This window comes from Mustela erminea, chromosome 1 (genome assembly GCF_009829155.1).
Source record: "Mustela erminea isolate mMusErm1 chromosome 1, mMusErm1.Pri, whole genome shotgun sequence".
In the NCBI taxonomy this organism is placed as follows: Eukaryota; Metazoa; Chordata; class Mammalia; order Carnivora; family Mustelidae; genus Mustela; species Mustela erminea.
This window is the reverse complement of record NC_045614.1, coordinates 160,864,087-160,891,229: the sequence shown is the minus strand read 5'-3', so window position 1 is coordinate 160,891,229 and position 27,143 is coordinate 160,864,087. Positions and strand designations below refer to the sequence as shown.

Below are 27,143 nucleotides of genomic sequence, written 5' to 3'. Positions count from 1 at the left end.
TTGGTATAAATTTCTGTCTGCCATTACTGGATATGGAAGTCTCATCCTTTGATTCTTTACTATTCCTAATTTCTCACAATCCCTCAGCAAGTCTTTCTGATTCCTCCTTTAAATACTTCCAGATTTTGACCATTTTACCAGTGTCCACTGTATTGGATTAGGGGAAAAAAGAGGATAAAATTGTGAATTCATGGTTTTTAAAAATAAATCAATATGTCACTTAACTTTGGGGCAGCAGCAAAAACATAGAGACAACAGAAGCTGAAGAACCCTGTGTTTAACAGCTGCTTCATTTCATAAAACTTCCTTCAGTCTTCAAAACATCCCTTATTTTAGACACTTGTCACATAATGTTAATGAAATATAAAAACTCAGATATTCCTTTTAACAAATCCAAAAAATTTTTAAGTCCTACATTTAGATATTTTTCCTTGAGTACTTTTCCTTGAGTACTAATACCTGCATTAACATCTAAATTATTTTTCCATCGACTGCTCTCCTGCTAGTGACCTTTCTTTCTTAAATGTTCTGTTTCTTCTTCTTAAATTCTTATTTAATATGCTACCGATGGTTTTGGAGTGGTTTAATATGATTTGAAAGTGTATCTAGGGGAATTTTCTAAGGAACACTGTTAAGATTATCTCACCTTTGGGGGAAAAAAAGGTTATGAGACTTGAAAATGTTTAGATGTTAAATGCTCTGTGCTGAGAAAAAGGTAGATAAGATCTTTTCTTTTTTAATTTAGTGTTTCTATATTTTACTTGGCTGAGCATGATAAAGCAATTAGAACTCTGAGAAGCTTCTAACCAAATCGTCCTAAGAGTGAGTAAACCAATTAAGACTGAGCCACTACTGGTTATAAGAACCCTAGAGAGAATGAGACAGGGATGAGCTTGCACCACAAGTTAATCTATAAACCCTAATTCTTCAAAACAAGAACCTCAGAACCACCACCCATGGAAACACCAGCAGTCATCCCTCCATCTTCAAAAGTCAATCACTATCACAATATCTGCCTTGAGGCACCTCCAACAACAGGGAACGGCACCCCCACTTTTGGGAGATATTTGGGAAGAAAGGATGTAGGCAGTGATGTAAAAAGTAGACTGCTTATATCTTTGTCCATTGTACATGTGTTAAATAATTTCTGCTTTAAGATCATGCATTTTATGACCACTTAAATCGGGTTTGCCAGTATGAAATTATTAGGAAAAGAGGGAAATAAACAATTATTACTGCGAAGAGTTAAGTTTTCCAGGTGTCCCATGAAAGGAAGGCGTTGGCAAAATGGCCTCCAAAGGCTGAAGGAGCCACACATCTGAAGATAAAGGCTGACAAGTCCAGCCTGATAAAAAGTGGTTTATTAGGGGGACTTACAGAGAGACATGTGTCTCGGGTACCACAGGACAAGTACAGCTCAGCAACCCCACTTTCTAGAGACCTGCTTTGATAGTCCTAGAAGCTGAGAAACTGCTGGGGGATCACCCAAGAGAACTTTTAAGAATTGGTGTGAGTCATGGTCATATCTCCACAGCAGATCAAAGACGTTGTGCCTAGAGGGCGTACTAAGGGTATGGCTGAACAAAAGAAAGAATGTGGGGGTGGGTGACTGTACCTAAGAAGGCTTCAGGTCCTAGAGCAGTCCTCAGAGCAGAATTGTCTAAGATGGCATTAGATGTCATTGAGTATTTAACTTAATATTTATCTTAGGCCCATTTGAAAGTAACTAACTCCTTGTCCCCTGGGATAGCAATATTAATGAATAAGACTCCATACACAGACTGGAACTAGTTTGGGGGAAGTGACATACTGAAATACTTCCTAAACATCTTTTTTTTTTTTAATGCCTTACTTACAGTTGTTTATCCCACTTTTTTCCTTCTTCCAAAAGATATTCCCTTCAAGTGCAAAGATTAGGTAATTCAATTATGCTCTGTTTATATCAGTTTGGATCTCTATTAAATGGGATTATTATTTCCCTCAGGCTCTGTGCTGCAGCTCAGAGTCTGCTTCAGATTCTCTCTCCCTCTCACCCTTCCTCCCCCCCCTCTGCCTTCCCCCACTTGCGTGCATAAGCTCTCTCTCTCTCTCTCCCTCTCTAAAATAAATAAATAAAATCTTTTTTTTTTAATGGGATTGGTTCAACCCAATGACTTTAAGAGTCCATAGAAATAATGTTTCTACTAGGCGAAGAGAAGCATAATATAAAATTTATTTTCTATTAAAAGAAACAACAAAAGTGACTGAGAGATCAAAATATTTTTAATAATTATTCTTATAAAAGTAATATCTTTTGGCAAAACCAATTTAAACAGTAGTACAAAATAATATAAGGTAAAAAGTAACAATATTCATCCAAGATCTCCAATTTCCACCTGCCTTCCAATTCCATGCTCCAGTTGTGGTAGAGAGAGGAATGTCCATGTCCTCTGCCCTAGAATATGTAAATATGTTACCCTACATAGCAAAGGGATTTTGCACATGTGATTAAATTAAGGAGCCTGGAATGGGGAGATTATTTTGTCTTATATAAGCATAAAGGTCCTCTTAAGGGAAGGAGGGAAGGCAAAGAGTCAGAGTCAGAGAGAGAGAGAAAACTTTATAGGCTGATTTAAAGATGGAGGATGGAGTCCCAAGGCCAGGATGACAAGCTCTGCCTCTAGAACCTGATAAAGGCAAGGAAACAGCTTCTCCTCTAGAGCTTCCAGAAGGATCACAGCCTTGCCAACACCTTGATTTTAGCCCAGTTAAAGCCATTTCAGACTTCTGACCTCCAGAACTGTAAGACAAAAAATTTGTCTTATTATAAGTCACTGAGTTACTTTGTTACAGGAGCAATAGGAAATTACTACATCATTTAACCACTGCAGTATCTTACTCAAACTTCTGCGGTAGTTATAAAGGCCTGCTATGATGTTGCTTTATAATTCTGCTTCCTTTATCAGGCCTGCCCCTAATATTTGTGGAGCCAGGTGAAAGTGCAGGTGCAGGCCCATGGATGGTACAGCCAAATACTTTTTTAAAGTTATAAATTAAGGTAACAAATTGTTAAATGAAATACATTCTATCCTCCTTACAAAAACTACAGGTTTCCATTAAAAAATTTTTGTTCCAAACATATACCTGTATATAACCTGTAGCTTTTGTAAGGACAAATGCTGGCAAAATATCAAATTTGTCAAAATTTAATTACTAGTATTAAGCCTGAGTGTTCTTTTAATGGTCCCTCTATATTTAGAAGAGTCATAAGCCATTGTGTGATTGTCATAAATCCATTTCTTATTTCTACACAATTTAGTTCCCCCCTTGGTGAACTAACCATTCATATGCTTTGCCTAGCTTTTTTTCTATTTAGGTTAAATATATTTATGTGTGTATGTGTGTATATATATACACATGTATATATACATACATATATATTTATAATTTTATTCTAGATATTAGTCCCCTCAGCTATCTCCTGCTTCCAATAAATAGTTTAGAAGAAAATGAAAGCTACATTTTAAAAATTATTTTTATTAACATATAAGGTATTATTTACTCCAGGGGTACAGGTCTGTGAATCATCAGGCTTACACTTTTCACAGCACTCACCATAGTTCATCTTCCCTACTGTCCATATACCCCACCCCCACTCCCCAGCAACCCTGTTTTTGTGAGATTGAGTCTCTTATGGTTTATCTCCCTCCCGATCCCATCTTGTTTCATTTTTCCCTTCCCTACCCCCCATAACCCCCCACCCTGCCTCCCAAATTCTTCATATCAGAGAGATCATTTGATAATTGTCTCTGATTGACTTATTTCACTCAGCAGAACACCCTCTAGTTCCATCCACATCATGCAATGGCAGGATTTTATTTCTTTTGATGACTGGAGTGTTTTCCATTGTATATATATATACCACATCTTCTTTATCCATTCATCTGTTGATGGACATCTAGGTTCTTTCCATAGTTTGGCTATTGTAGACATTGCTGCTATATAAACATTCGAGTGCACATGCCCCTTCCGATCACTACATTTGCATTTTTAGGGTAAATACCTAGTAGTTTGATTGCTGGTCATAGGGCAGCTCTATTTTCAACTTTTTGAGGAACCTCCATGCTGTTTTCCAGAGTGGCTGCACCAGCTTGCATTCCCACTAACACTGTAGGAGGGTTCCCCTTTCTCCACATCCTCGCCAACATCTGTTATTTCCTGACTTGTTAATTTTAGCGGAGTGAGGTGGTATTTCATTGTGGTTTTGATTTGTATTTCCCTGATGCCAAGTGATGTGGAGAACTTTTTCATGTGTCTGTTGGCCATGTGAATGTCTTCTTTGCAGTAATGTCTATTCATGTCTTCTGGAAAGGCTACATACTTTTATTTTAAACTTTGACTCAAAGACAATATATAAAATTATCTGATGGATTTGAAACTTGTATTTTGTTGTCTTATTTGGTTTTTTTTAACCAATATAAGAATCTTTTACCATTTAATTGGCTTAGACTATTTATATTTATTATGTTTCTGCGATATTAGGTCTTATTTCTGTCATCTTATTTCTAATTATTTAGTTACCATTCTCTTTAAGGTTATTTACTTATCTTTTTCTTATTTTTCCATTAAAAAAATGCTATTTCCTTGTTCTATTTTAAAAGATCTGCATCCTGGTTCTAGTCTTATGGTGTATAGTCCAACTTAATAAGTTCATATATATGCTTATTTTTCCCTATAAAGTGTTAAGGTTTATCAGTACCTACATCTTCTCTCCACTGAAAAACCAAGAAAAACCTCTAAGCTCACTCTTCTGTTCCTAGGGTCTTGCACACTTTCACCCACACACAATGTGGTGATAGCTTCCAGACCAGTGCTACTGAAAAGATGATCCACAAACAAGCACTGGTCCACAAATTTGCAATTAAAAAAAAAAAAAAGGTTTATGCCAGTGTAAATACTCTATTACTAAGCACACAGTTTAGTCCAGCTGACTTTCTTTTCTTAGCAAGATTTTCTCAATAAAAGCAGCAGCATATTGATTTGATGTACATTCACACACAAGCTCCTTATCTCACCCAGATAAGGACAATAAACTGTTTTTGGATTGGGCCTTTGAGTAGCATTGATCTTGGATTTTAGGATATATTTTCATGTGTCACTGCTTAGTCAATAAAATTTACTAAGCTTGATTTTTACTTTTATCAATGTTTTAAAAATGCTACTTTAGTCTCTTCTTGCATCTAGTGCTGTAACTCAGAAAACTCAGTCGGACTTTTTTTTTTTTTTGCTTAGTGGTTGACCTGCATTTTTCCTCTGGAAAGTTTTAGCACTTGCTTTATTGAATTTGGTGGTCTAAAATGTGAATTTAAAATATCTAGGTATAGAGTTTTCTCATCTATTCTATTCTATGAGCCCTTTCAAATTGAGGTCTTACATCTTCCATTCCAGAAATTTTCAGTAATTATTTTTCTTTTCTTTTTATTTTTTTTAAAGATTTTATTGTATTTATTCACTTACTTATTTGAAAGAGAGAAAGAGAGCAAGCTTGGGAGGAGAAGAAGGGGGGAGTGAGAGGGAGGGGAAGACTGAGGGGCAAAAAGTCTCTGGCAGACTCCCTGCTGAGCACAGAGCCCAATGCAGAACTCAATCCCATGACCCTGAGATCATGACCTGAGCCAAAACCAAGAGTCAGAGCCTCAATTGACTGCAACACCCAGGCACCCCAATAATTACTTTTCAAATACTAACATCTTACCATTTATTTTACAGCCATGCTGATATTAACTTTCCCTCTCTTATCCCCAACAGCTCTTAATGTATTTTCTTATTTACTTATTTTTGAAGATTTTATTTTAAGTAATCTCTACACCCAATATGGGACTCGAACTTACTACCCCAAGACCAAGAGTTGCATGCTTCACCCACTGAGCCGTCACTATTTTGTTCTTCAGCTGTATTCACTCTGCTGTTCAATTATGAAACCCATCCATTGAGATCTTTACTTCAACAAGAATATATTGATGTCCAGTACCTAATTTGTTCTTCTTGGAAGCTTCCTGTTTCATAATTCCTAGATTCTCCCATTTCTGTGAGGATATTTACTGGTTTTATTTTAAATTCTTTACACACCAAGTCTGTTCACTCTACTCCTTCTAGAATGATTTTCTTTTTTTTTCATTCTAGGTTCATAATGTGAGTCTGTGAGTTCATCTCATCATGGTAAAATCAGTTAGCTACCTTGGAAAATAACAAATATCCATGGAGAAGAGTCAACATCTAGGCCCTGGTTTTTACCGGTTTAGGCAGTAGAGGGGTACATCACAGCATGAAGACAACCTAACATTACATTCTACACTTAACCACTCCTGTACCCTCCACCCATGAGATCTATCAGGTAACGGCCTGGTACCTCTACTGAAGGCATTACTGCTTTGTAAAAGCAATCATTAAAAAATCTTTTGTAATATGTTATCGAGCCCATGAGGGGTATGAGTAAGCAGGTTGGAGGGAATGAATGACCAAGGACCTCGCTGCATTCAACAGCAGTTAAATACCCCAGGGCACACCTAGTCAACCTAGGATCTGCTGTTCAAAGCAGCCACTATTGTGCAGTGCAAACTGTTCTCTAGAGGCCCCATACTTCATTACAGGCAGCTGATGTAGCTACTTCCCCCAAAGTTCTAGTTTTGCCATGTCCTACTAAAAAGATGAGAGCAGGTTTATCACACTTTTCTCAAAAATCTCCAGAGAAGTCATTTGTATTTAGAGCAGAACTTGCAATATAATTTCCCTACAATTAAACAATCTCATAATAAGTACAGATGAGAAACTTCTTATTTTAAAATTTTTTACCTTATGGGGCACCTAGGTAGCTCAGTCTGTTGGGCATCTAACTCCGGTTTCAGCTCCGGTGGTAATCTCACGGTTGTGGGATCCAGCCCCTGGTTGAGCTGTGTGTTCAGCATGGAGACTGCTCGGAATTCATTCCTCTACCCACTCCCTCCTGCTCTGCTCCTCTCCCTATTCACACCTGCTCTCTCTCTTTCTTAAATAAATAAATAAAATCTTTAAATTTTTTACCTTTTAATCTATGTACAAAAAAAGAGTTAACATAGCAGGCTTGTGACTGCAGTCTCAGAAAGGCTTGTTTACAGATTGGCCCTTGGCTGGTGTCTGTGAACTTGATTAGAAAACATTCCCTAAATGATAACAGTGGCTCAGTGTACCTCTACTAATTGTATGAACAATACAATGAGGCTTGTGCTAGGCACCTGCTTTCCTTCCGAGAGTCTGGAATTTCAGTGACTATATATAGTCAGTTACACAGCCACTACGGGCTTACAAGGCCAGACTGTGATACAAATTCTGAAGTCTAGGCTCAAGCAGGTGTTCCTGGGAGACATTTCACACATTATGGCAGAGTCAGGTGCATCCTGAGCAACACCACTGGGAAAGGACACATAGAAGCTTGTGACTGATTTACCTCCAGACTTTATCTTGAGTGCCTTTCCCTTAACCAGTTCTGCTTTGTATACTTTCATGGTGATAAATCATAGCCAAAAGTACAATCATATGCTGAGCCCTGTGAGTCTTCCTAAGGATCCACCAAATCTGGGGAGTAATCTTGGGGACTCCTGAAAAAATCTATCTGTAAGTGAATTAAACAATCTGAACATATCTCAACCTCTCTGCCTCTAGAACACCATCTCTTCTACTCAGGGTGCAAGAGAACACAGCCTTCACTCACAATAAAGCAATGAAGATACAGACTGGAGATATACAACAAGGTAAATGTACGCATTAAAATAACCTTGTCTACTAGGCAAGAAGAATTAAAAGTTACTGAAGTTATGAGTGAGAACAGCAAAATCCACATCTTTTTCTGGCAAACACACAAACCTATATATAAAAACACCAGTTGAAGAGTGTTCTAAAATATTTTAATAGCACTAATATGGCAGAGAAATCAAACACACAAGTACAAATGAGAAAAACTGACTACATAAAACAACTTTTTCTATTGAGAAAAACAACCTTGAAGGAAGTGAAGCTCTACACTACCCTTCCTCCAAACCCAAATCATTCTAAGAACTCACCTCCTACACATGAGCACTGTCTGCTATTTAATCTCCAGATCTCTTTAAAGAAATCTGTTAGTACAGTAGGCACAACCTTAAAAGAAAGCTCAAAAGACTTCTGTAAAGGAAAAACCCTCTCTGAAGTCAGAAATATTCTCTAAAGGTACATTAAGGAAATATAAAGTGAAACTAAATTATTTAATGAGCTACCAAAGAAGAGGATCGTAGGAAATATATCTCTGCTGTTTCTTGAATGACGGCAAAATAATAAATCTCAAAAATAATTTATAATCCAGTTAGAAAATTAGAGAAACAAGTCATACATCATGTTGTATGTGTGGGCCATAAAGATTTGTCAACATGTTAGGAGATACGTAATGTATATTTTTAAATTAAATTTATTTGAGAGATAGAGAGAGAAACTTTAGCAGACACTACAGTGAGCACGGAGCCCAATGCAGGGCTCCCTCCCACTCGCAATCCTGAGATCACCACCCGAACAGAAACCAAGAGTTGGATGCTTAACCAACTGAGCCACCCAGGCACTGCTAATGTACATTTTTTAAATGAAATGAGCTGTTGTGCAGAAAACTTGAGAAAAACATAATCAAGCGCATTTTAAATTTACAGCATCCATTCAGATAGTAGTTATGACAACTTAAGCAATTTAAGTCACATGTGGTAGGTTCTCACACATTGCTCTCATTCATATAGTGCCTCTTCTTTCTTCCTTCCCCCCAATATTTTCTTCCTAAAACAAGGGTTGGAGGTCCCAATTAGGTTGTGACTATGTTTTTCTTATATTTTTATTCCTGGCATCCATATCAATGCCAGGAACAGCAGGCACTTATTACATGCCAATTACTATTGCTAAAACAAGGGGAGAGTATGGTAGGACAATGTTGCATGTAGACTGGACACTGAGACCTAGTCCATTACTTTTCTCCTCATTTAAAAGTGAGTTTTCCTAGAATCTCTGCCTTTGCTTCTGTCAGAGCATATAAACCATTTTTGGCCTAAGATGAGAGTTGATCTATGTGTATGCTATGCTTGCTGACTCTCTGATGTTATTGATTCTACCTATTTTGGCCTACAGTGTTGGCCTTCTCAGGGCCTTAGATAGATTCCCTAAACGTGACATCTACAGAATTTAAACATAAATTGAAATCGCTCTGGAACTAATGGCCAATCATCATAGAGACAGACATCACTGATGGAACAATTGAGATAGCCCTGTCCTCATGGTAAGATCCTGCCACTGTTCTACCTGTGTTCCCCCCATTCTCATTAGGTGAACATGACAAGCTATGGCATTTAGGCCAGATAGAGTGTAGCAATAAAAGCTGGTGCTAAGAAATGCATGCAAAGTAGGTAATACTTCCCCAAGTTACTAAATAGGAAAATCTTGTTAACTTTGTGGTGAACAACCTCCCAAGCTGTCAAACAGAAGGTACTTTTTCTCAGGAGGATGAACCATAAACACATCCTGAACTCTGCTAATTTTCACAATGTAACTAGATTAGTGACCTTTACCAAACATCATAAATACCCACTGGATGAGAAAATATCCTGAATGGAAGGGAAAAATGAACTCCCTGAAGTCCAGGGAGGATAGCATTTTGGCCTGCCTAACCTGCAGCCACAGGTGCTTTAAGCCCTAAAGCTTTACTATGTGTCCTCTGTAATAGGTTTGACATTTACATAGGCCACTCCAACTATCCCACTAGTCTGATGGCTCCGGATTTACAAGAGAACAACAAAACATCTTACAATGTTGTATTAATCAAGACGCTTGATTGCAGTCAAATCTATGTCAAATCAGATCCAGTAAATGCAAGATGAGGAACGAATTGACTTGTGTGATTGAGGAGCTGGGGGACAGAGAACATGATATTCAACATAGTTCATCAGGAGTCACACTGCCTGGACCCCTATCTCTCCGTATTGTTTTTGTGTGTTAGCATCATTGTCTCTTAAATCACTGTAGGTGCCCCCCTCGTAGCTGGAAAGAATGGCCATCATGAGTGCTAGACTCACATTCTAGCATTTTGACTTAATGGCAGAGCCAGCTGCCCAACCAACTTCAACATAATGACTGTCCCTGTTGGGGTCACCTGCACATTACCCACGTAGTCATTATTCTCACAATACATACAATGTATGACCAAACCCTACCTCCTGTGATCGGTAGAGTTCTATTATCAATAGCCCCAACAGTACCACAGGAGCAGATGCTTCCTCTCTATGCAAGGGATGCTGAACAGCAAAAGACAATACACATTCAGTTCAAATGTCTTTATCCAAACACTAATTTGATAGGAATAATATGTATTAATAGTCACTGTATGCATCTATCCTTGTTTACTCCACTCTGGCCACATTGGCCTCCTTGCTGTTCTTCAAAAAGCCATACACACTCCTGTCTCTGAGCCTTTGCACATATATCTGGAATGCTTCTCTCACCTCCTTCAAGTTTGCATTCAAATACCATCTGTTCAGTGAGGATCATACTACAATGCAACACCCCTACAGCTCTACACACACACACACAGAACCTAGTGACTCAGCTTTGGCTTTTTCCTAAGCATTTATTATCTAATATATTCTGTGTTTTACTTAACTACTGTCTCAAGGCAACAGCATGAGGACAGAAATTCTTATCTGTTTCATTTACTCACTGATATATCTCCAGCACCTAGTGTAATGCCTGGCATATAATCGGTGTTCATTATATAGTTGATGAATTAACAAATGATGGAATCTAGCAGGGATGCCTCATGACTCTGTTAGATAAGGTACATTATAGTATTAAACAGGGGAGTACATCATAGTACAGTACATGAATACAGTCTTCATTTATTGGCCTCCCTAGGCTTCTACAGTCTAGCAAAATACACCCAACCTCAGCTATGTGGAACTAGACCCAGGGTGGGATTTCCACAGTTCTCTGGGAGGAGGGATCACCTTAGATCAATTCAAGCCTTATCTCACATCCTTGTTGTATTTCCGCAATCCACAGGACTCAGTAGCTGCTAGCTTTCCTAATCCACTTTCCTTTCCCCCCCCACTACGATTTAAATCCTATTCTGAATCTAAACCCTGACACCCTACCTAGCCAGGAGGCTAGATCCTTTGAAGAGGATGCTACTTCAGCCAGACGGACCACCTGGAACCAACATGCTGTTAACCATCAGTGAGAATATCCCAAGAACATGGAGAATGGTGTTGCCACATCCCATCCACCAGACAATCCCTTTAATACTGATTTGGTCTGATCTTCCTGGACTTCGACAGTTCCCTCTCGGACTCGATATGCATTGCCGCTCTCCACCGGAATCCGGTCTGCCGAGTGATGCGCACGTCAACAAACATCAATGATCCGTGAGATAAATGGATTCTCTGAGGAGTAAACAGGCCTGGAATCCAACAGAGCTTCACACGTTTGCTCCTTCGTGTGACACTCAAAGGCCACAGGGCCCAGGTGTGTCTTTTCACCTCTGCAAACTGTCAAACGACCTCCCCACAGTGATACAGAAGTCAAAGGCTCAGTCGTCAGTCTGCCGTTGAGCGTGAGTCAACCGTCAGCCCCCGAGTCCCCACCCCCACCTCCCGGTCTCTGAGAAACCCGGCCTCGGGCTTTCTGGATTGGAAGCGTTGCGGCGGAAACGAGTGAGGCCAGATGAGACTACAATTCCCAGCAGGCATAGCGGAAGAGGTGTCGCCCGGGCGCAGGCCAGAGTTTGGCGCGAAGCCCTGCGCGGGACTTCTGGGAGAGGAAAATGACAGCCCCAGGCTTGCGGCCGATCACCCGCAAGCTACTGGAGCTTATCGGGGCGTTGCGGCGCGTGAACCGAGCTTGCAGCACGTTCCAGACCTTCGCGGAAGTTCTCAGGCTGCCCAAGACACAAATGACGAAGCTCGCGTTCCCACTACAGGAACTCCAGCGGCACCTCACTCCAGACGCGAGGTTGGACCTTCACGTGAAGATCTTCGACCCGAGCTTGGAGGACATCTCCAAGGCGGAGAGCGTCTTCACGGCCACCGGCCGCAACCGCATCGAGTACCTCAGCTCCGCGGTGCGTCTCGACCACGCCCCAGACCTCGCCCACCCCGAGGTGAGACTCCGGTCGTGAGGACTGGGGCTGGCATTTTGCCCTCGCCTATTCTTGTCACCGAACGAGAGAGATTTTCTAGCTCTGTGGGGACGCATAAAATTATCTTAACTAAATACGCATATATAGTTTTAGTTACTTTGGTAATGAATATACATTAAATGATTGTAAAAACCAAACCAGTGCAAAAATTAAATGGCTTTTTATTCTTTCTCCTTCTTAATTGACGGAGGGAAAAACATGCCGAGACAAATGAGACAAAGTGAATAGGAAAAGTGCAATAGTTACACAAATGTGATGGTCCTTTCACACAATCTGAATTTCCTGTCGTGCAGAAATAATAATTACATATACATGGCCACAATGTGGTTTTTATTAAACAACTTAAGTGAAATTCCACGAGTAGGCATTTTATGCATGTCTTAGAGATCTCATTATTTGCAACTGCACCACTGCAGTGGAAACTTTCCTTCGAATTAGAACTGCTATGATAGTTTAAATAGTCAGAACTAAGGGGAATAAAAGTTTCATAATTTTGAGACAACATCGTGTTTTGACTGAAGCTTCTGAATTGCTGGGCTTTTTGTCCAGTAACTTTTTGTTTCTTGAAATTTAGTTTTATTTATATATTATCACAGATTTAATCTGGCAGAGCATTTGAAACTTATGCAGGACTCAGATCAATTCATACTGAAGGACTGACCCCAGTCTTGCAAAATATGTAGCATCCCTCGCCCCGCCCACTAAGTGCCACCCAGTCCTATTCATAAGTAGAAATGCCCTTACAAATTTATAAAACACCCCCCAGAGGGTGATAACCACCCTCACCTAGAACCACTGATTGGTATTGTACCCCCTTCAATACCATGTTAAAAAGCAGTCATGTATATTAATGGTTAGTATCGGGAACATTATGTTCCTTTCTACACTATAGAGGTCTAAAGGAGAGAAGTTTAATTGCAACAAGAGAGTCAAGAGAAAAGAATAACCTCATAAATGCAGTGGTGTTACAGTCAACTCTGGGAGTTTGTGGGGCAATGCAGTTTGAGACATGTAGTTGTACTTTAAAATAAATTTTGTTGACATGCATATAATTTTTAACTTCAAAAAACTTTGTAAATAAGGAATGCTTAATAAATGTCCCAGATGTTCTTGAGTAGTATAATGTAATTAAAGGCACAAGTTCTGAATATAGATGTCCTGAGTTTAAATTCCAGCTTCTTCCCTTCTAGCTATATAATTTTGGGCCAGTTGTTTAGCCTCTCCCTGCCTCTAGTTTTATCATTTGTAAAATGGGGATAATAATATTACCTACCTGATAGGGAAAGATAAAAAGTAGATAAGAAAATTTATGCTAAGTGCTTTGAACAGTACCTGGCCCTGGGAATCATTCAGTAGATAGTAGTTATATGTCAGAATTTGAGGTTCAACTAAACATAAGCCACCTTTTTACATGGCTAGGAAAGACAGTCGTTTAACAGATTTTTGCAGCGAATACAATATATAATAAAAATGTATATATAAACCTTGTACTCAGTTATCTTCTTTTTCCTTGTATAAGGTGTGTTTTATAGGCAGAAGCAATGTTGGAAAATCCTCTCTAATAAAAGCCTTATTTGCCCTGGCTCCAGAGGTTGAAGTCAGAGTCTCCAAGAAACCGGTATGTTGAAGGAAAGTGTTGGGGAGGCCCATGGGATATAAAAGAAACAGTATATTGAAATGTAAAACATGTCTGAACCATCTCTGAATTGACTAAAGTGACTAATTAATGTTGAGAGGTACAAGAAATCATACTTGCTAAGTTTCTAGAACAGTGATTTCTTTCAAACAAGTAGTAAACTAAGACATTTTATTGACACCTGTACCTATCCCTGAAGAAGAAGGAAGTATGTCTGGATTTATTTTGGTTGTCTTGCCAGTTTCTTGAGGAAATCTTTTGTTCAAATCTTTTCCAAAGAGTTGCCACATGAAGTATTGTTGCCATTCTGTATTTGCTTCTTTAAGATTGATCATCTACTCCTGCCCTGATTTTAGAGGAAATTGCTTTGAAGTGATTTTTCTCCTATAATACTATAATCTTGTATACTTTGCTAAATCCTTTCTCCCTCCCTTCTTCTACTACCCCTTCTCTCTTTATATATAGATATAGATACAGATATATATATGTATACATATATATGTGTATATATACATATATATATATATATGCATATATAGTCTTCTCTTGCTCCCCATTTCTTCATGTAGTTAATTTGGCTTCATCGCTAATGCTGATGATTGTAGTTCATTAAATCTCCTATCCTTAGGCCTACTCTGTCTCCTCAAATAACACAGCTAAACTCTGATTTCGAGGTAGGTTGGGTTCCCTTCCTGCTTGAGAGGACAATGGAAGAAGTGTATTCTTGACTTCCTAATCTGTCATTTTTCTATGGATAGACACATCAACTGACTGGGAACCGAAGCACTGTTTTTACAGAATATTTCCTCTGAAAATATTTGTTCTAAGTTCAACAATTGACTTTTTAATTTGCTTATCTTAATCTTTTGTTTTCTGATAAATAGCATCATTAGACACAAAACCATGACTTTTTACCATCTTTACATCATTTTAGTTTAACACATATTTTTAGTGTTGTACATGCTTTTAAAAAATGGTTTACCGAAAGCTCTAAAACCATCTAATGAAACATGCAAAACATCTTGATTCTAGGGAAGCAGTAGTCTAGATGTAACAAACTATCAAGTTTTGCATCTAGGTTTTATGAAAACCTATATGACTAACAGTAAGTATTTTTAGTTTAACCAATCTGTGCCATAATTTATATCTCTTTAAAATTGAGATAAATTATTCATCAGAGAATATTGACTAATGCAGTGACACCATTATAGAATAACCTTTCACTGAGAAAGAGCTAATGAAAAGACTCCAACATATTTTGGGTACATATTTCTAATCAGAAGTTCTTCTTAAGTCATATAGATACTCTTAAAAAGGAATTGGAGGGAAGAAGTAGCATCATCTAAGCTTATCTCCAGCCACTTCTCTTCTATATTCTTTTCCTGTATCATCAGCATAGCTAGGATTATATTCAGAACACTTAGCCTTTTAATAAATATTTGCTGATTGAATAGAAAATGTTGAGTCATTAAATATATACAGGATGTATTCTAAGGAAGCTTTTATTTTTCCATTTATTTTATCAGGGGCACACAAAGAAAATGAATTTTTTCAAAGTTGGAAAATATTTTACATTGGTGGACATGCCAGGTTATGGTTATAGAGCTCCCGAAGATTTTGTTGACATGGTAGAGACCTATCTAAAAGAACGAAGGAAGTAAGGAAAATATTTTCTTATAAATCTAATTCAAAAGCATGTTATAGTTAATTGGATTCATGTCTCTTTCTCCCACTAGAGTTCGAGCTTTTTTTTTTTTTTCTTTAAGATTGTATTTATTCATTTGTTGGAGAGAGAGAGAGCACAAGCATGGGGAGCTGCAGGCAGAGCAGGCAGTGGGAAAGCAGGCTCCCCGCCAAGCAAGGAACCCAATGCAGAACTTGATTCCAGGATCCTGGGATCATTACCTGAGTCAAAGGCAGACATTTATCCAACTGAGTCACCAGGCATCCCTAGAATTCAAGCTTTTAAAGGAAGGTACTCACTCATCTTTGTGTTCAGCCCAAGCAGAGGATCTTAGGTCTAATATCTGCTATTAAAATAAATTAATATTTAGTAAACTTAGTTATTGAAAGTAATAGCATTGAGATTTATTGGATTATAGGATGAACTTCTAATAAACTGAAAATTCCTTTTGCCTAAAAAATTTTTAAATTTTGGAGTGAAAATTATTCAAAAAATTTCTCAGCATAGTGAGGGTCAGGGAAGAAATGAATGAGTATATTTGATATTGTCATTAATTTTTTATTTCTGCATTCTTATAGTTTGATGAGAACATTTCTGTTAGTGGATAGTGTTGTCGGAATTCAAAAAACCGACAGTATTGCCATAGGAATGTGTGAAGAATTTTCATTACCTTATGTGGTAAGTATTTCCTTTGAATCACAGTTGCTATTGGAAATACCAGTTTGTGTGTATACATGTGCAAATGCTTGTGTGTGTGTGTGTGTGTGTGTGTGTGTGTCTTTTCAGTGAAAGAGCAGTTCTTATCTCTGCAAGGATAGTTTTTGAATAATCTTTTTAATTATCAACCAGTAGTAGATAAGTTCTGTGGTACTTTAATTCTCTTTTCTTTCTCTCAGCTTTAAGTTTTCAAAATTATAGTCAAAATAAAGTATTTTTAAGCTGTTCATTTAGTGTTCCTAAGTGCTTTTTCCTTTCATTTTTTTAATGGCAATATAAATATTTGTCTAAAACATATTAGTGGCTCTTTAACAGCAGTTTGGCATATAGTACATATCGAAGTGTAAATGAAGTTGCAACTGAAAAACTTGCTAAAGCAATTGTAGTTTAAGAACCATTGCAAGAAAATAACAGGCTCCAGCACATACAGGTAGGATTTTTATGTTCCTTAGGAAAACAATATTTCTTCTGGTTATATCTTACTTGTATTTTTTTTCTGTTGTTTGCCCTAGAATAGAATACAGATTAGTAGGTTGGTATCCACATTTATTTTGCTTCATGAGTTTTCCAGATAACATAGACCTCTGAAGTTCCTTTCTAAGAAAAAGAATCCTTTGACTGTAATTTGGTTTCAAAAAAAGAAACCACTAAAATGTAACAGTGAAGTTTAATGCAAATCAAACCATGTTACTAGTCAGTGATGTTTTTGTTTTCTTGGGGTTATGGAATTTTGGGATTTTGCAAAAGCCCTATGAAGCATAAGCTATAACTACAGTTAGTACGAGGAGTCAAAGGTTTGATTATAGTCCACATAATAGAAAATACCCAGTAGTGCCAAACTGGTTTTAAGTGATACAGTATTCCTGATTTGGTATCATAGGTACCAGTTTATAAAATTGTATATTTTTCTCAGCTTCAAATTTAAAGAAATTCTACTTTCTCTTTTGGAAAGAGGTTGTGATAGAGGAATTATGCCTCCTTTTAAATACTAGCATATTTGCTTTTATGAGAAAAGACTCCCAATTGGAGGGACTCACAAGTCATTAGAAACCACATGCTTTCTGCTACTCACTTCTTTTACCATTAACGTTTTTTAATAACTGGAAATCATAAATGATTAGTCAGGAAATTTTAATTTTGTAGAAATTCCCCAGGAAATTGATGGATCAAAGTTTTACTTTTTAATTGATTTTGTAATCATTCCTATAAGTGTAGTGGATATAAGATACAAATAGCCTGATTTCTAGTTTTTCCTTTGTATTATTGCATATAAGGCAGAACCATTTTGTAGGTCAAAAGTGATTATAAGTTGGCAATTTTATTTGGATCAACCTAATACTATTCGTCTTAGTTAACATAAGATATATAGTGATCATATGAAATTTGTCTTATGTCAATTACAAATATGGCCCAAAGTCCTTTTCACTGGTCTTGAATCCAAGATATTTTTTGGCCATTTGTAGTTAAAGCACCATTAAACAGCAAACACATAGTATATGCTTTATCCATTGCATACATTAACTCATTTAATCTTCATGGTAACTCCTTTTGGGGGTGTTGCTTTTATTTTATAGATGAAAAAATAAGTATAGAGAGAATAAGAAACTTACCAGGGTCATCTAGTGGTTATTAACCATGTGTAGTTAGGGGCACCTGGGTTGTGTAGTTGGTTAAGCATCTGACTTTTGGTTTCAGGTCAGGTCATGATCTTGGTATGGTGGAATTGAGCCCTGCAATGGGGCTCCACGCTCAGCCAGAGTCTGCTAAGTTTTCTGTTTCCCTCTCCCTCCCCCACCACTGTGCATTCATTCTCTGTCTAGAATAAATAAATAAGTCTTTAAAAATAATTGTAGCTAAAACATAAAATTTTGTATTAAAGATCATTTATTTATTTATTTATTTGACAAGACAGATCACAAGTTGGCAGAGAGGCAGGCAGAGAGAGAGGGAGAAACAGGCTCCCTGCTCAGTAGAGAGCCCGATGTGGGGCTCAATCCCAGGACCCTGGGATCATAACCTGAGTTGAAGACAGAGGCTTTAACCCACTGAGCCACCCAGGTGCCCAAAATTTTGTATTAAAGACTTTTTATTTCTAATGCTTAAATATTTATTTTCTTACAGATGGTATTAACAAAAATTGACAAATCTTCCAAGGGACATCTTTTAAAACAAGTACTTCAGATCCAGAAATTTGTTGACAGTGAAACACAAGGATGTTTTCCTCAGTTGTTTCCTGTAAGGTAAGAGCTGAATTATTTTGTAACTTTATGTACTAACATCCTTTCGTATTACATAGTATTTCTTAAATTGAGGGATCTCTTAAAATAAGAGGAGTTTGGAAGACTATGTACTTAACCATGATTTATTGGTACAATCCATCAGCGTTTTTATTTTTTCTTCCTTCTATTTTGTCTTCCTTCTACATGGTAGGTATCTTCCCTGTAGGTATCTTCATTCTCTTTCTGCCTCATCCTAGCTCAATCCTAGATCACAGCAGAAATAAAAACTTCTTACTTTATAAAATCAGCTAAATAACAGCCACAATAAAGATACTACCATGCTTTTCTCAATTTCAAAGAAAAATTATCTTTATGGTAGAAAGCTTATTCAGGCTGTGAGGAATAAAAATTTTTCTTTAAAAAGACCATATGTAAAGAAATGCTTCCTTTAAGTTAGAATTAAGCATTGGTAGCAGATAGAATGGTTACTTCTAGAGCTGACAATTTTGAGATATTTGATAGAGTTTAGTGATGAAACATGAGTTTCATATACCTTGGATATACTGTACCTTGTACTGGAGCCGAGATACAGTGCCACTCCCATTTGACTTTCTTACTCTCACTTCTTTGTGGAAAGTAATAGGGTATTTGCAATGAGAAATAATTAAAAACAAGTAATAGTTGTATATGAAACTGTCCTCTAATCAGTCATTCAAGGTCCTACCAATCCAGATCACATTTAAATTGTTTGTAATTATGAACATGCCTATCAGAATCCTTCGTTCAGTCATTCCTACAAAGTGCTCTTTTCCCTTGACTTTCTTTCAAGTATTTATCTTGTTCACTTGTCTGTGTCCCATCTATATAATGAAGACTCCTAAGGGCAGGTATGAAATCCTATTTCTTAGAGCCCTGAGCATTGGCATAGAAGAATAGCTATTCTTTTAACTGTTTAATAAGAAGGAAGTGAGACCTTCACTAAAAATGCAGCACAAACATAAGATGGACAGATTATGGCTTAACAGCAGCATTTATTGGGGAAAAAATTAAGTTTTAGTTGACCGTAAGCTGAATTTGAATTAACAGTTTATTGGAGCTGGGGAGAAACTGACAATGTTTTCTTGACCTACATTAATAAAATTATAGTGTTCCAAGCAAGGAAATGATCTAGCACTAGCTCCACACTGCTTTGAGCTACAGGCCCTCAGACCAATCAGGATAGACTGTGGCTAGACATTAAGAACTAGAGTTATCTGAAAACAGATGGTCTTGGGGAAGGTTACATCATTCATAATACTCACTTGGTTCTCACAGTCAACATCCCTATTTTCAGTTACGGTCACAGGTCAAGGAAATGAAGTGGGTTGCAGAGAGGTAATTGTTTAAATAGAAGGAGCACAGGCTTTGGGGTCAGACAGCCTAGATTTTGCATGGTTCCTCTACTTCTTGGCCATAGATTTTAAAGCAACTTACTTCATTTTCTGAGTCTGTTTTCTCACTAGTAAAAATATGATTGTTACAAGGATCAAATAAAATGTATTGTGACTGATGCACACACAGCCACATAATAAATGTTAGCTTCCTTTCTTACCAAGTCAGTAAGTAGCAAGGTTAGGCCAACAACCTGTAGTATCAGATTCTCACTACTTTTTAAAGATACTCCCTTCTTTAGATACATCAGCATTCTCTCCTGTATGACCCTGGAATCACTGCTGCCACTGTACTTGCCACAAGTGACCAAGGCACTGTAGAAGCCATACAAGTTTAAGTTTAATTGAGATGCAGGAACCTGGTGACTTCCAAGAACTTCAACATGTACTGTATATAGAGGAATTTGGCATACTATACTATGTAGCTCTCAAAACCCAACTCAGAAAGTAGCGTTATATACGTTCCTTGGTTTTATGTGCAAGACCAAGTCCTAGTCCATCCCTCCAGAAAGAAGTTTGGCCTGTTCACAAAATAATTATTATAAAATAAGTCGGGTTTTATTTCCTTCTTATACGATCCTTGTAGGAGAAAGGGGGAATTATAGTCCAGCAAGCTTTGGCCTATAAGGCTTTGGCAAAAGTTAAATGCTGAACTTCATGTCAGAACTCTGCCCCAGCTGAGTAGGGATTTGTAAATGGAGTAAAGCCCCTAATGATGCTGGGATCAATCTGTTTTTATAGCTGTCATGGGAGAAATATGTAAGTAGGTAGAGTATAATTGCTTTCTATATAGTGGAATTCCAAGCAAAGACAATGGACTCTAAGGACAAAGAAAATCACATTAATTGATAAAAATGTTGCAGTTGAGTTCAAGATGCCATAATTAGTGTGTGGACAATCTAACTTCTATTTCTCCTTCAAGCTATATAACTTCACTTATAACCCAGAAATCATTATAGGCTGTTCTCAAGCAAGCAGCTTTGGTCAAAAAGTCTAAAATGCTATAATATATCAAGAAGGGAATTAAGAGTACAGAAAATATTTTGCCTGTTTTATGTACAGGTATATATGATTCTTATATCCACAAAAGTCATAGAGTATTCATAAAAGTCTATGTATCCTGAGAAATCATGTGGTCACTTACAGCTGACATATGGATGGAATTAGTAAGATGAGTAGACAATAATAGACACAATAGTGGTGATTATGATTTTTTAAAATAACCAAAAAAAGGTCTAAATTATCAAGGTTGTTGAATCTTTGTCACAAAAAGAACAAACTAAAGAAATAAAAACTTATAGTCTGGAAAATAAAAAGCAAAATAGAATATATTACAATGATATTTTTCACAGAAATAGAACAATCTTAAAATTTGTATGGAACCATAAAAGACCACAAATAGCCAAAGCAATCTTACAAAGAACAATGTTGAAGGTATCATGTTCCCTGATTTCAAACTGTATTATGAAGTTACAATAATCAAAAAGGTATGGTACTGGCATTAAAAAAAAGACACATAGATCAATGGAACAGAATAGAGAGCCCAGAAATAACCCCACAAATATATGGTCACTATGACAAAGAAGCCAACAATATAAAATGGGAAGAAGGCAGCATCTTCAGTAAATGGTGTTGGCAAAACAGAAGAGCCACATGCAAAAGAATGAGATTTAGATTACTGTTTTACACTGTATATAAAAATTAACTCAAAATGGATTAAAGATTTGAATATTAAGACCTGAAACCATTAAACTCCTAGAAGAAAACATAGGCCCTTAACATCAGACATGGCAATGATTTTTTGGATTCAACACCAAAAGCAAAAGCAACAATAGCAAAAATAAACATGAGGGACTACATTGAACTGTAAGAAAGCTGCACAGCAAAGTAAACCATCCAGAAAAGGAAAAGGCAACCTCCTGAATGAAAGAAAATATTTGCAAATCATGTATCTGATAAGGGGTTAGTAACTGAAATACATAACTCCTATAACTCAATAGCAAAAAAAAAAAAAAAGATTAAAAAATGGGCAGAGGATCTGAATAGACGTTTTCCCAAAGAATGCACACACATGGCCAACAGGAAAAAATGAAAACAAAGATGCTTAGCAGTACTAACCATCAGGGAAATGCAACCAAAACTACCACAATGAGATACCACCTCACACCTACTGGAATAACTATTATCAAAAAGGCAAAAGAAAAAAAAAAAAAGACAAGAAATAACAAGCATTGGTGATAATGTGGAGAAAGGGAACCCTTGTGCACTCTTGGAAATGAAATTAGTACAGACACTATGGGAAACTGTATGAGATTCCTCAAAAAATAGAATTACCATATGATCAAAAAATACGTATAGGTATTTCTCTGAAGAAAACAAAAAGTCTAATTTGAAAAGATATCTGCACCCCCATGTTCCTGCAGCATTGTTTACAGTAGCCAAGATATGGAAACAGCCTGTCCATTAGTAGATGAATGGACAAAGCAAATGTGGTATGTATATATATATATATATATATATATATATATATATACAATGGAATACAATTCAACCATTAAAAAAGTGAAATCTTGCCATTTGTGACAACATGGGTGGATTTTGAGGGGATTAATTTAAGTGAAATAAGTCAGGCAGAGAAAGACAAATATCACATGATCTCACTTATATGTAGAATTTGAGAAACAACAAAAAAGCAAAATCATAGATACAGAGATTGGTGGTTGTCAGAGGTAGAGGTTAGGAAATAGGAGATATGAGTGAAGGGGATCAAAAGGTACAAACTTCCAATTATAAAATAATCAAGTCATTGAGATGTAATATACAGCATGGTGGTGTTTATACTGTATTACATATTTGAAAGTTGCTGAGAGCAGATCTTAAAAGTCCTCATCACAAGAAAAGGAAGAATTATAATTATGACTGGTGACAGAAGTTAACTAAATTTTACTGTGATCATTTCACAATATATACAAGTACCTAGGCATTATGTTGTACTACTGAAGCTAATATTACATGTCAATTATACCTCAATTAAAAAAAAAAAAAACTTAGTCTGCTTAATAAAAGGCAAAGTAGTAGATATGGTGAAATTTTTAGGATCCTGAAGGAAACTGGATCAAATAATGTGTATCATCAGATTTAGAATACAAGAGGCTGGTGGAAGAGAGGAAAGATAGAACAAATCAAGACATTCTGTTTCATACATGGAACTCAAAAGTTTTTAAGCAGTTTTTAAGTTAGATGAATTCAGGCATGTTACTACATCTTAAGTAAAGAAGAAAATTTTTCTTTTCTTTTCTTTTCACAGTTCCGTGACCTATTCTGGAATCCATCTGTTGAGATGCTTTATAGCAGATATAACAGGGAATCTTAAGACTGATGGCTTTGGCCAACTGCAGTTGAATACCTAGAATTTCAACATTGTTTTAAATGTTGTGTATCTGTAATTTGCAGAAGGAACATTTCAACTTTAAAACCTGCATCTTTCCAAAGCACAAATGAATTTGTGCTGGGGAAAAAGATCTTGTAAATAATTAAATTGTGCAGTTCATTAGAACAGATACCCTTCTTATTTTAACAGCGTTTCTGTTTTAACAAACTGACAAACAAGAGCATATAGAAGTCCATAATATGAAAACCTATTTACTACTATGTAGAGAATGGTTTTTATTGGGCTTTTGTCTTTTAAAGAAAATGTCTGTTATGTATATTTAAGTATTAAAATGGACTAGGTAAAAAGGGGCTACTTTTCTGTTGAGCACTTTCAGGTAGATGGAAGATAAATGCTTCTCTCTATGCCTATAATTAGTCTTTTTTCCGAGTCCTTATTTGAATATAAAATATTCTTGATAAAATTTCAGTCAGTCCATGCTGAAAACATCAGTCTTTTCAGACTGGGATCATTCACCTTCAAGTGAACAGAGGATTCAGAAACAGAAGATCAGAATTTAAGTACCAGTTCTAGTATTTATTAGTTTGGGCTTTGGGCAAATTACTTGATTTCTCTTCCCTTAATTTATAACTCACAAAGCTACAGAGATTAAAATGGTATTGTACGTGTAAAGAATATCTGTATACTCTATATATCTGTAAAGTGAAACCAATGAAGAATACAGCAAAATTCAGATTTATCACAGAAAGCCTCTTGTCATAGAGGAGGTAACATTTTCTCTACTGAAAGACAAAAACCAAGAACTAGTTTTAAGTGAGAACACTGATATTTGCAAAAGGGAGAAGAAAAAAGTTGATGGACCAGTGTAGAATTGGTACAGTAAGGTTCAGAATGGAAAGATAAAGCCTTACTTTGAGCTAAAGTTAACAGAAAAATTTTTTATGAAGATGCTACTGACCTGCTCGTGTAAGTGGCATAGCTTTTCAATGTGAGGCTGAATATTAAGATTATAGCAGTAGCCCTGGTTAAAAACTAAGTCTGTAAACAAGTTTGTGGCTTTTTTAGGGAATTCAATTATGAATATATTTTCAGTTTTATAATTGATAATCCTGGTCTATTCTAACCACCAGTGTTTTAAGCTGAAAGAAACAAAAAACTTTATGTAGGCATTCACAAAGTGAAATATATGGTGACAGTAGAACAATCTTAGAAGTCATCATTTTGCCTGCCAGTATTACTTTACTCCTTATCTTAGCCTTGGTTCTCCTAAAAGCAGAGCCCAAGACAAGTTTGCATACAGTCGTTTATTTGGCAAGTGACCCCAGGGAATAGGAGTGATGGAAAAAGGAAAGAGAAGAAAGGAAAGTCAACCAATGATGCAAGAGTTGGACATCACATAGGTACTAGTCTTGATCTTGAGGCACCTTTTGGGGAGACTTAGGAAACGTGCCTCTGTGTTGCCTTTGAAGTGGGGAGAAGGTGGCTCCACACTTCTTCCAACTTGTGCATGCCTAAGTGCCAAGCAGTTCCTGCAACTTGTCAGGAGCATGACAGAGGTCTCTGGAACATCATGCAAAGTGCAGTTGTCCACTCCTACTGGAAACTGGTGGCCACAGGAGGATTTGGTAAGGCCAAGAGGATTTGGGCATGGGAGGTCTCACCACAGTGCTCTTATGAATGATCTAAGTGTTTTAATGCTACCAGAGGGGTAAAACCGGTATTCACGATGACACTAACAGTATTTTTTTTTTCTTTTTTCGTTGGGGTATGGAGACCAGAGGGAGAGGGAAAATACAGAACTTTAAGGGGGTTCCACACTCAGCACGGAGCCCAATGTGGGGCTCAGTCTCATGACCCTGAGATAATGGCCTGAGCTGAAATCAAGAGTTGGGTACTTAACCAACTGAGCCACCCAGGCACCGCCACTAACTAATCTAATTTACTAGTAAGTTATGGTTTGTATATTTTAGATTTTACTTTTAAAAATTTAAGACGTTGGAATTTTAAGTTGTTTGGAAAGATTAACTGATCTAAGATATTACATTTCTTATACATATTTATAAAATATCGTTTGGTGAACACATGTGAAGCTTTTTTACTATTCCCCCAGAATTCTAAGGAGCAAGAGAGGGGAAGAGGAGATGAGGAAACTTACTCCAAAGGAACATTAATTAAGTAGAAAAAAGTGATAGGCCTGTAGTTCAATCCAGGCTCTAGCCTCCATAGACAAATCACTGAACACTCTGGTTTTCTCACTGAGGGAAAATCTCTTTGAACACTTCAAGTTTCTGATTCTTGAACAATGATGCCACTTCAGATGAAGCAGTCAAAGTCCAGGGAAACTAACTGTGTGGATTCATCTGCAAATGAAAACAGAAGCAAGACTGGACCTTAAATCTTAAAATCACAAAAGCTGATGGCTATGGCTAGACTTGTTATAAATGAGATCTCCCTAGCATTATCTGTGTTTTAAGGTACTAAGTAGCTACTATCGCTTGGTAGCAAGCCAGGAAAAATATAAACAATGAAAAGGGACTAGAAATGTATTAAGAACTTTGAAGTAAATCAGGATGTTTGCAAGGCTTCAGGAAAAAAAGAATCTAAAGCGGTGTTTGACTCTGCTTTGCAGGCTACTTGCATCAGATCACCTAAGCGCCTTGTTAAAAATGCAGGCTTATGGGCACCTGGATAGCTCAGTCAGTTGGGCATCTGACTCCAGATCTCGACTTGGGTTTTGATCTCAGGCTCCATGAGGTCATGCAGGCTTCTGTCCCCGTCCCCTGGCTGTGTTTATCAGTCTCTTCAGAAGGGAATCTGCATTTTAAACAACCCACCAAGTGATTCTCAAAACAAGAACCCCCAGTAGAGATAAGTGGGAAAGGTGCAGAAAGAACAAGTCCAGATAAAGAGTGGAACGGAAATAGAGTGAGGATGGTGAAGGAAAAGGTTGGGTATGATATATACTGGGGAACTGTTTTACTTTTCTATAAGTCTACATGTAACAGAAAACTTAATACCACAACCTTCTTAACAAATAGAAGCTTACTGACCTAATTCTAGTAAACTAGAATATTTGAAAATATGTAAAGATTTACCATCTCTGGCAATGGTAAAACAATATAAAAATATCAGATGGTAGCATCAACAGTAAATTATTGATATATATGTGGCCTCATTCCTGGTTCTGTTTTGTGTAACTAAGCTTTATTTTTTCATTTAACTTTCATATCTACTTCTACTTTGCTATCTTCTTTGTATTTCATGTATGGTTATACATGTCACCTTACATCCTTTTTGGAAAAAAAGTTTATTCAGAATCACTCACTAGCACCCAAATAAGTAAACCAGAAAAAAACCCAAAAACTTTTAGAGAACTCCAAAAGCATTTTAATTTGCCCTCCTGTGAGATAAGGTGAACAAATGAAGTAAAATAATGGTAGTGACCAGTCCCTGAGAATACAGTTAGTGGCAAAATTTTTTAGACCCTGGTGATGATCAATTCTAATTTATAATCAAGTCAGCACAATCATTAGAAGCTACAAATATGGGTATTCAGAGATGGACTTATCTACAACGGAGCCAGTTAAGACCAAAGTAACTTTTCAAGCACTCCTTGATACTTCCTAGGCCAGCTGATTCCTATATAACCCTAAAGCATAGGGTAGGGTTTTATAAACCTAATAACTCAGTTCTTAATTCCCTGGTAAATCATAAAATTATTCTGTTTTTCAGGGACCCAGCAGGTTTAATCAAGGAATTATATCTGCTTTTCAAGGACAGGATATGGTAGATTTCTTTTTTCATCTAAACCCCTGGCACAAAGTCAGATTCAAAATTTGACTATTTAATATTCAA

At 37.0% G+C, this 27,143-nt stretch overlaps 1 protein-coding gene across 3 annotated transcripts; it reads left to right on the top strand.

The window, feature by feature from the left end:
- The first annotated feature begins 11,759 nt into the window (after window positions 1-11,759).
- Window positions 11,760-27,058, top strand: GTPBP8 (GTP binding protein 8 (putative)). Of its 3 annotated transcripts, none has more exons than XM_032348812.1 (6): window positions 11,760-12,172; window positions 13,731-13,829; window positions 15,374-15,504; window positions 16,110-16,209; window positions 18,370-18,483; window positions 25,399-27,058. In XM_032348812.1, the coding sequence occupies exons 1-6, from the start codon at window positions 11,837-11,839 to the stop codon at window positions 25,465-25,467; spliced, it is 849 nt and encodes a 282-aa protein (XP_032204703.1). In that variant the 5' UTR covers window positions 11,760-11,836; the 3' UTR covers window positions 25,468-27,058. The 3 variants fall into 3 exon arrangements, with proteins under 3 accessions (XP_032204703.1, XP_032204712.1, XP_032204694.1); XM_032348821.1 differs by having other exon boundaries at window positions 18,370-18,488; XM_032348803.1 differs by lacking the exon at window positions 25,399-27,058 and adding an exon at window positions 23,205-25,093 and having other exon boundaries at window positions 11,761-12,172; window positions 18,370-18,488.
- The last annotated feature ends 85 nt before the right edge of the window (window positions 27,059-27,143 follow it).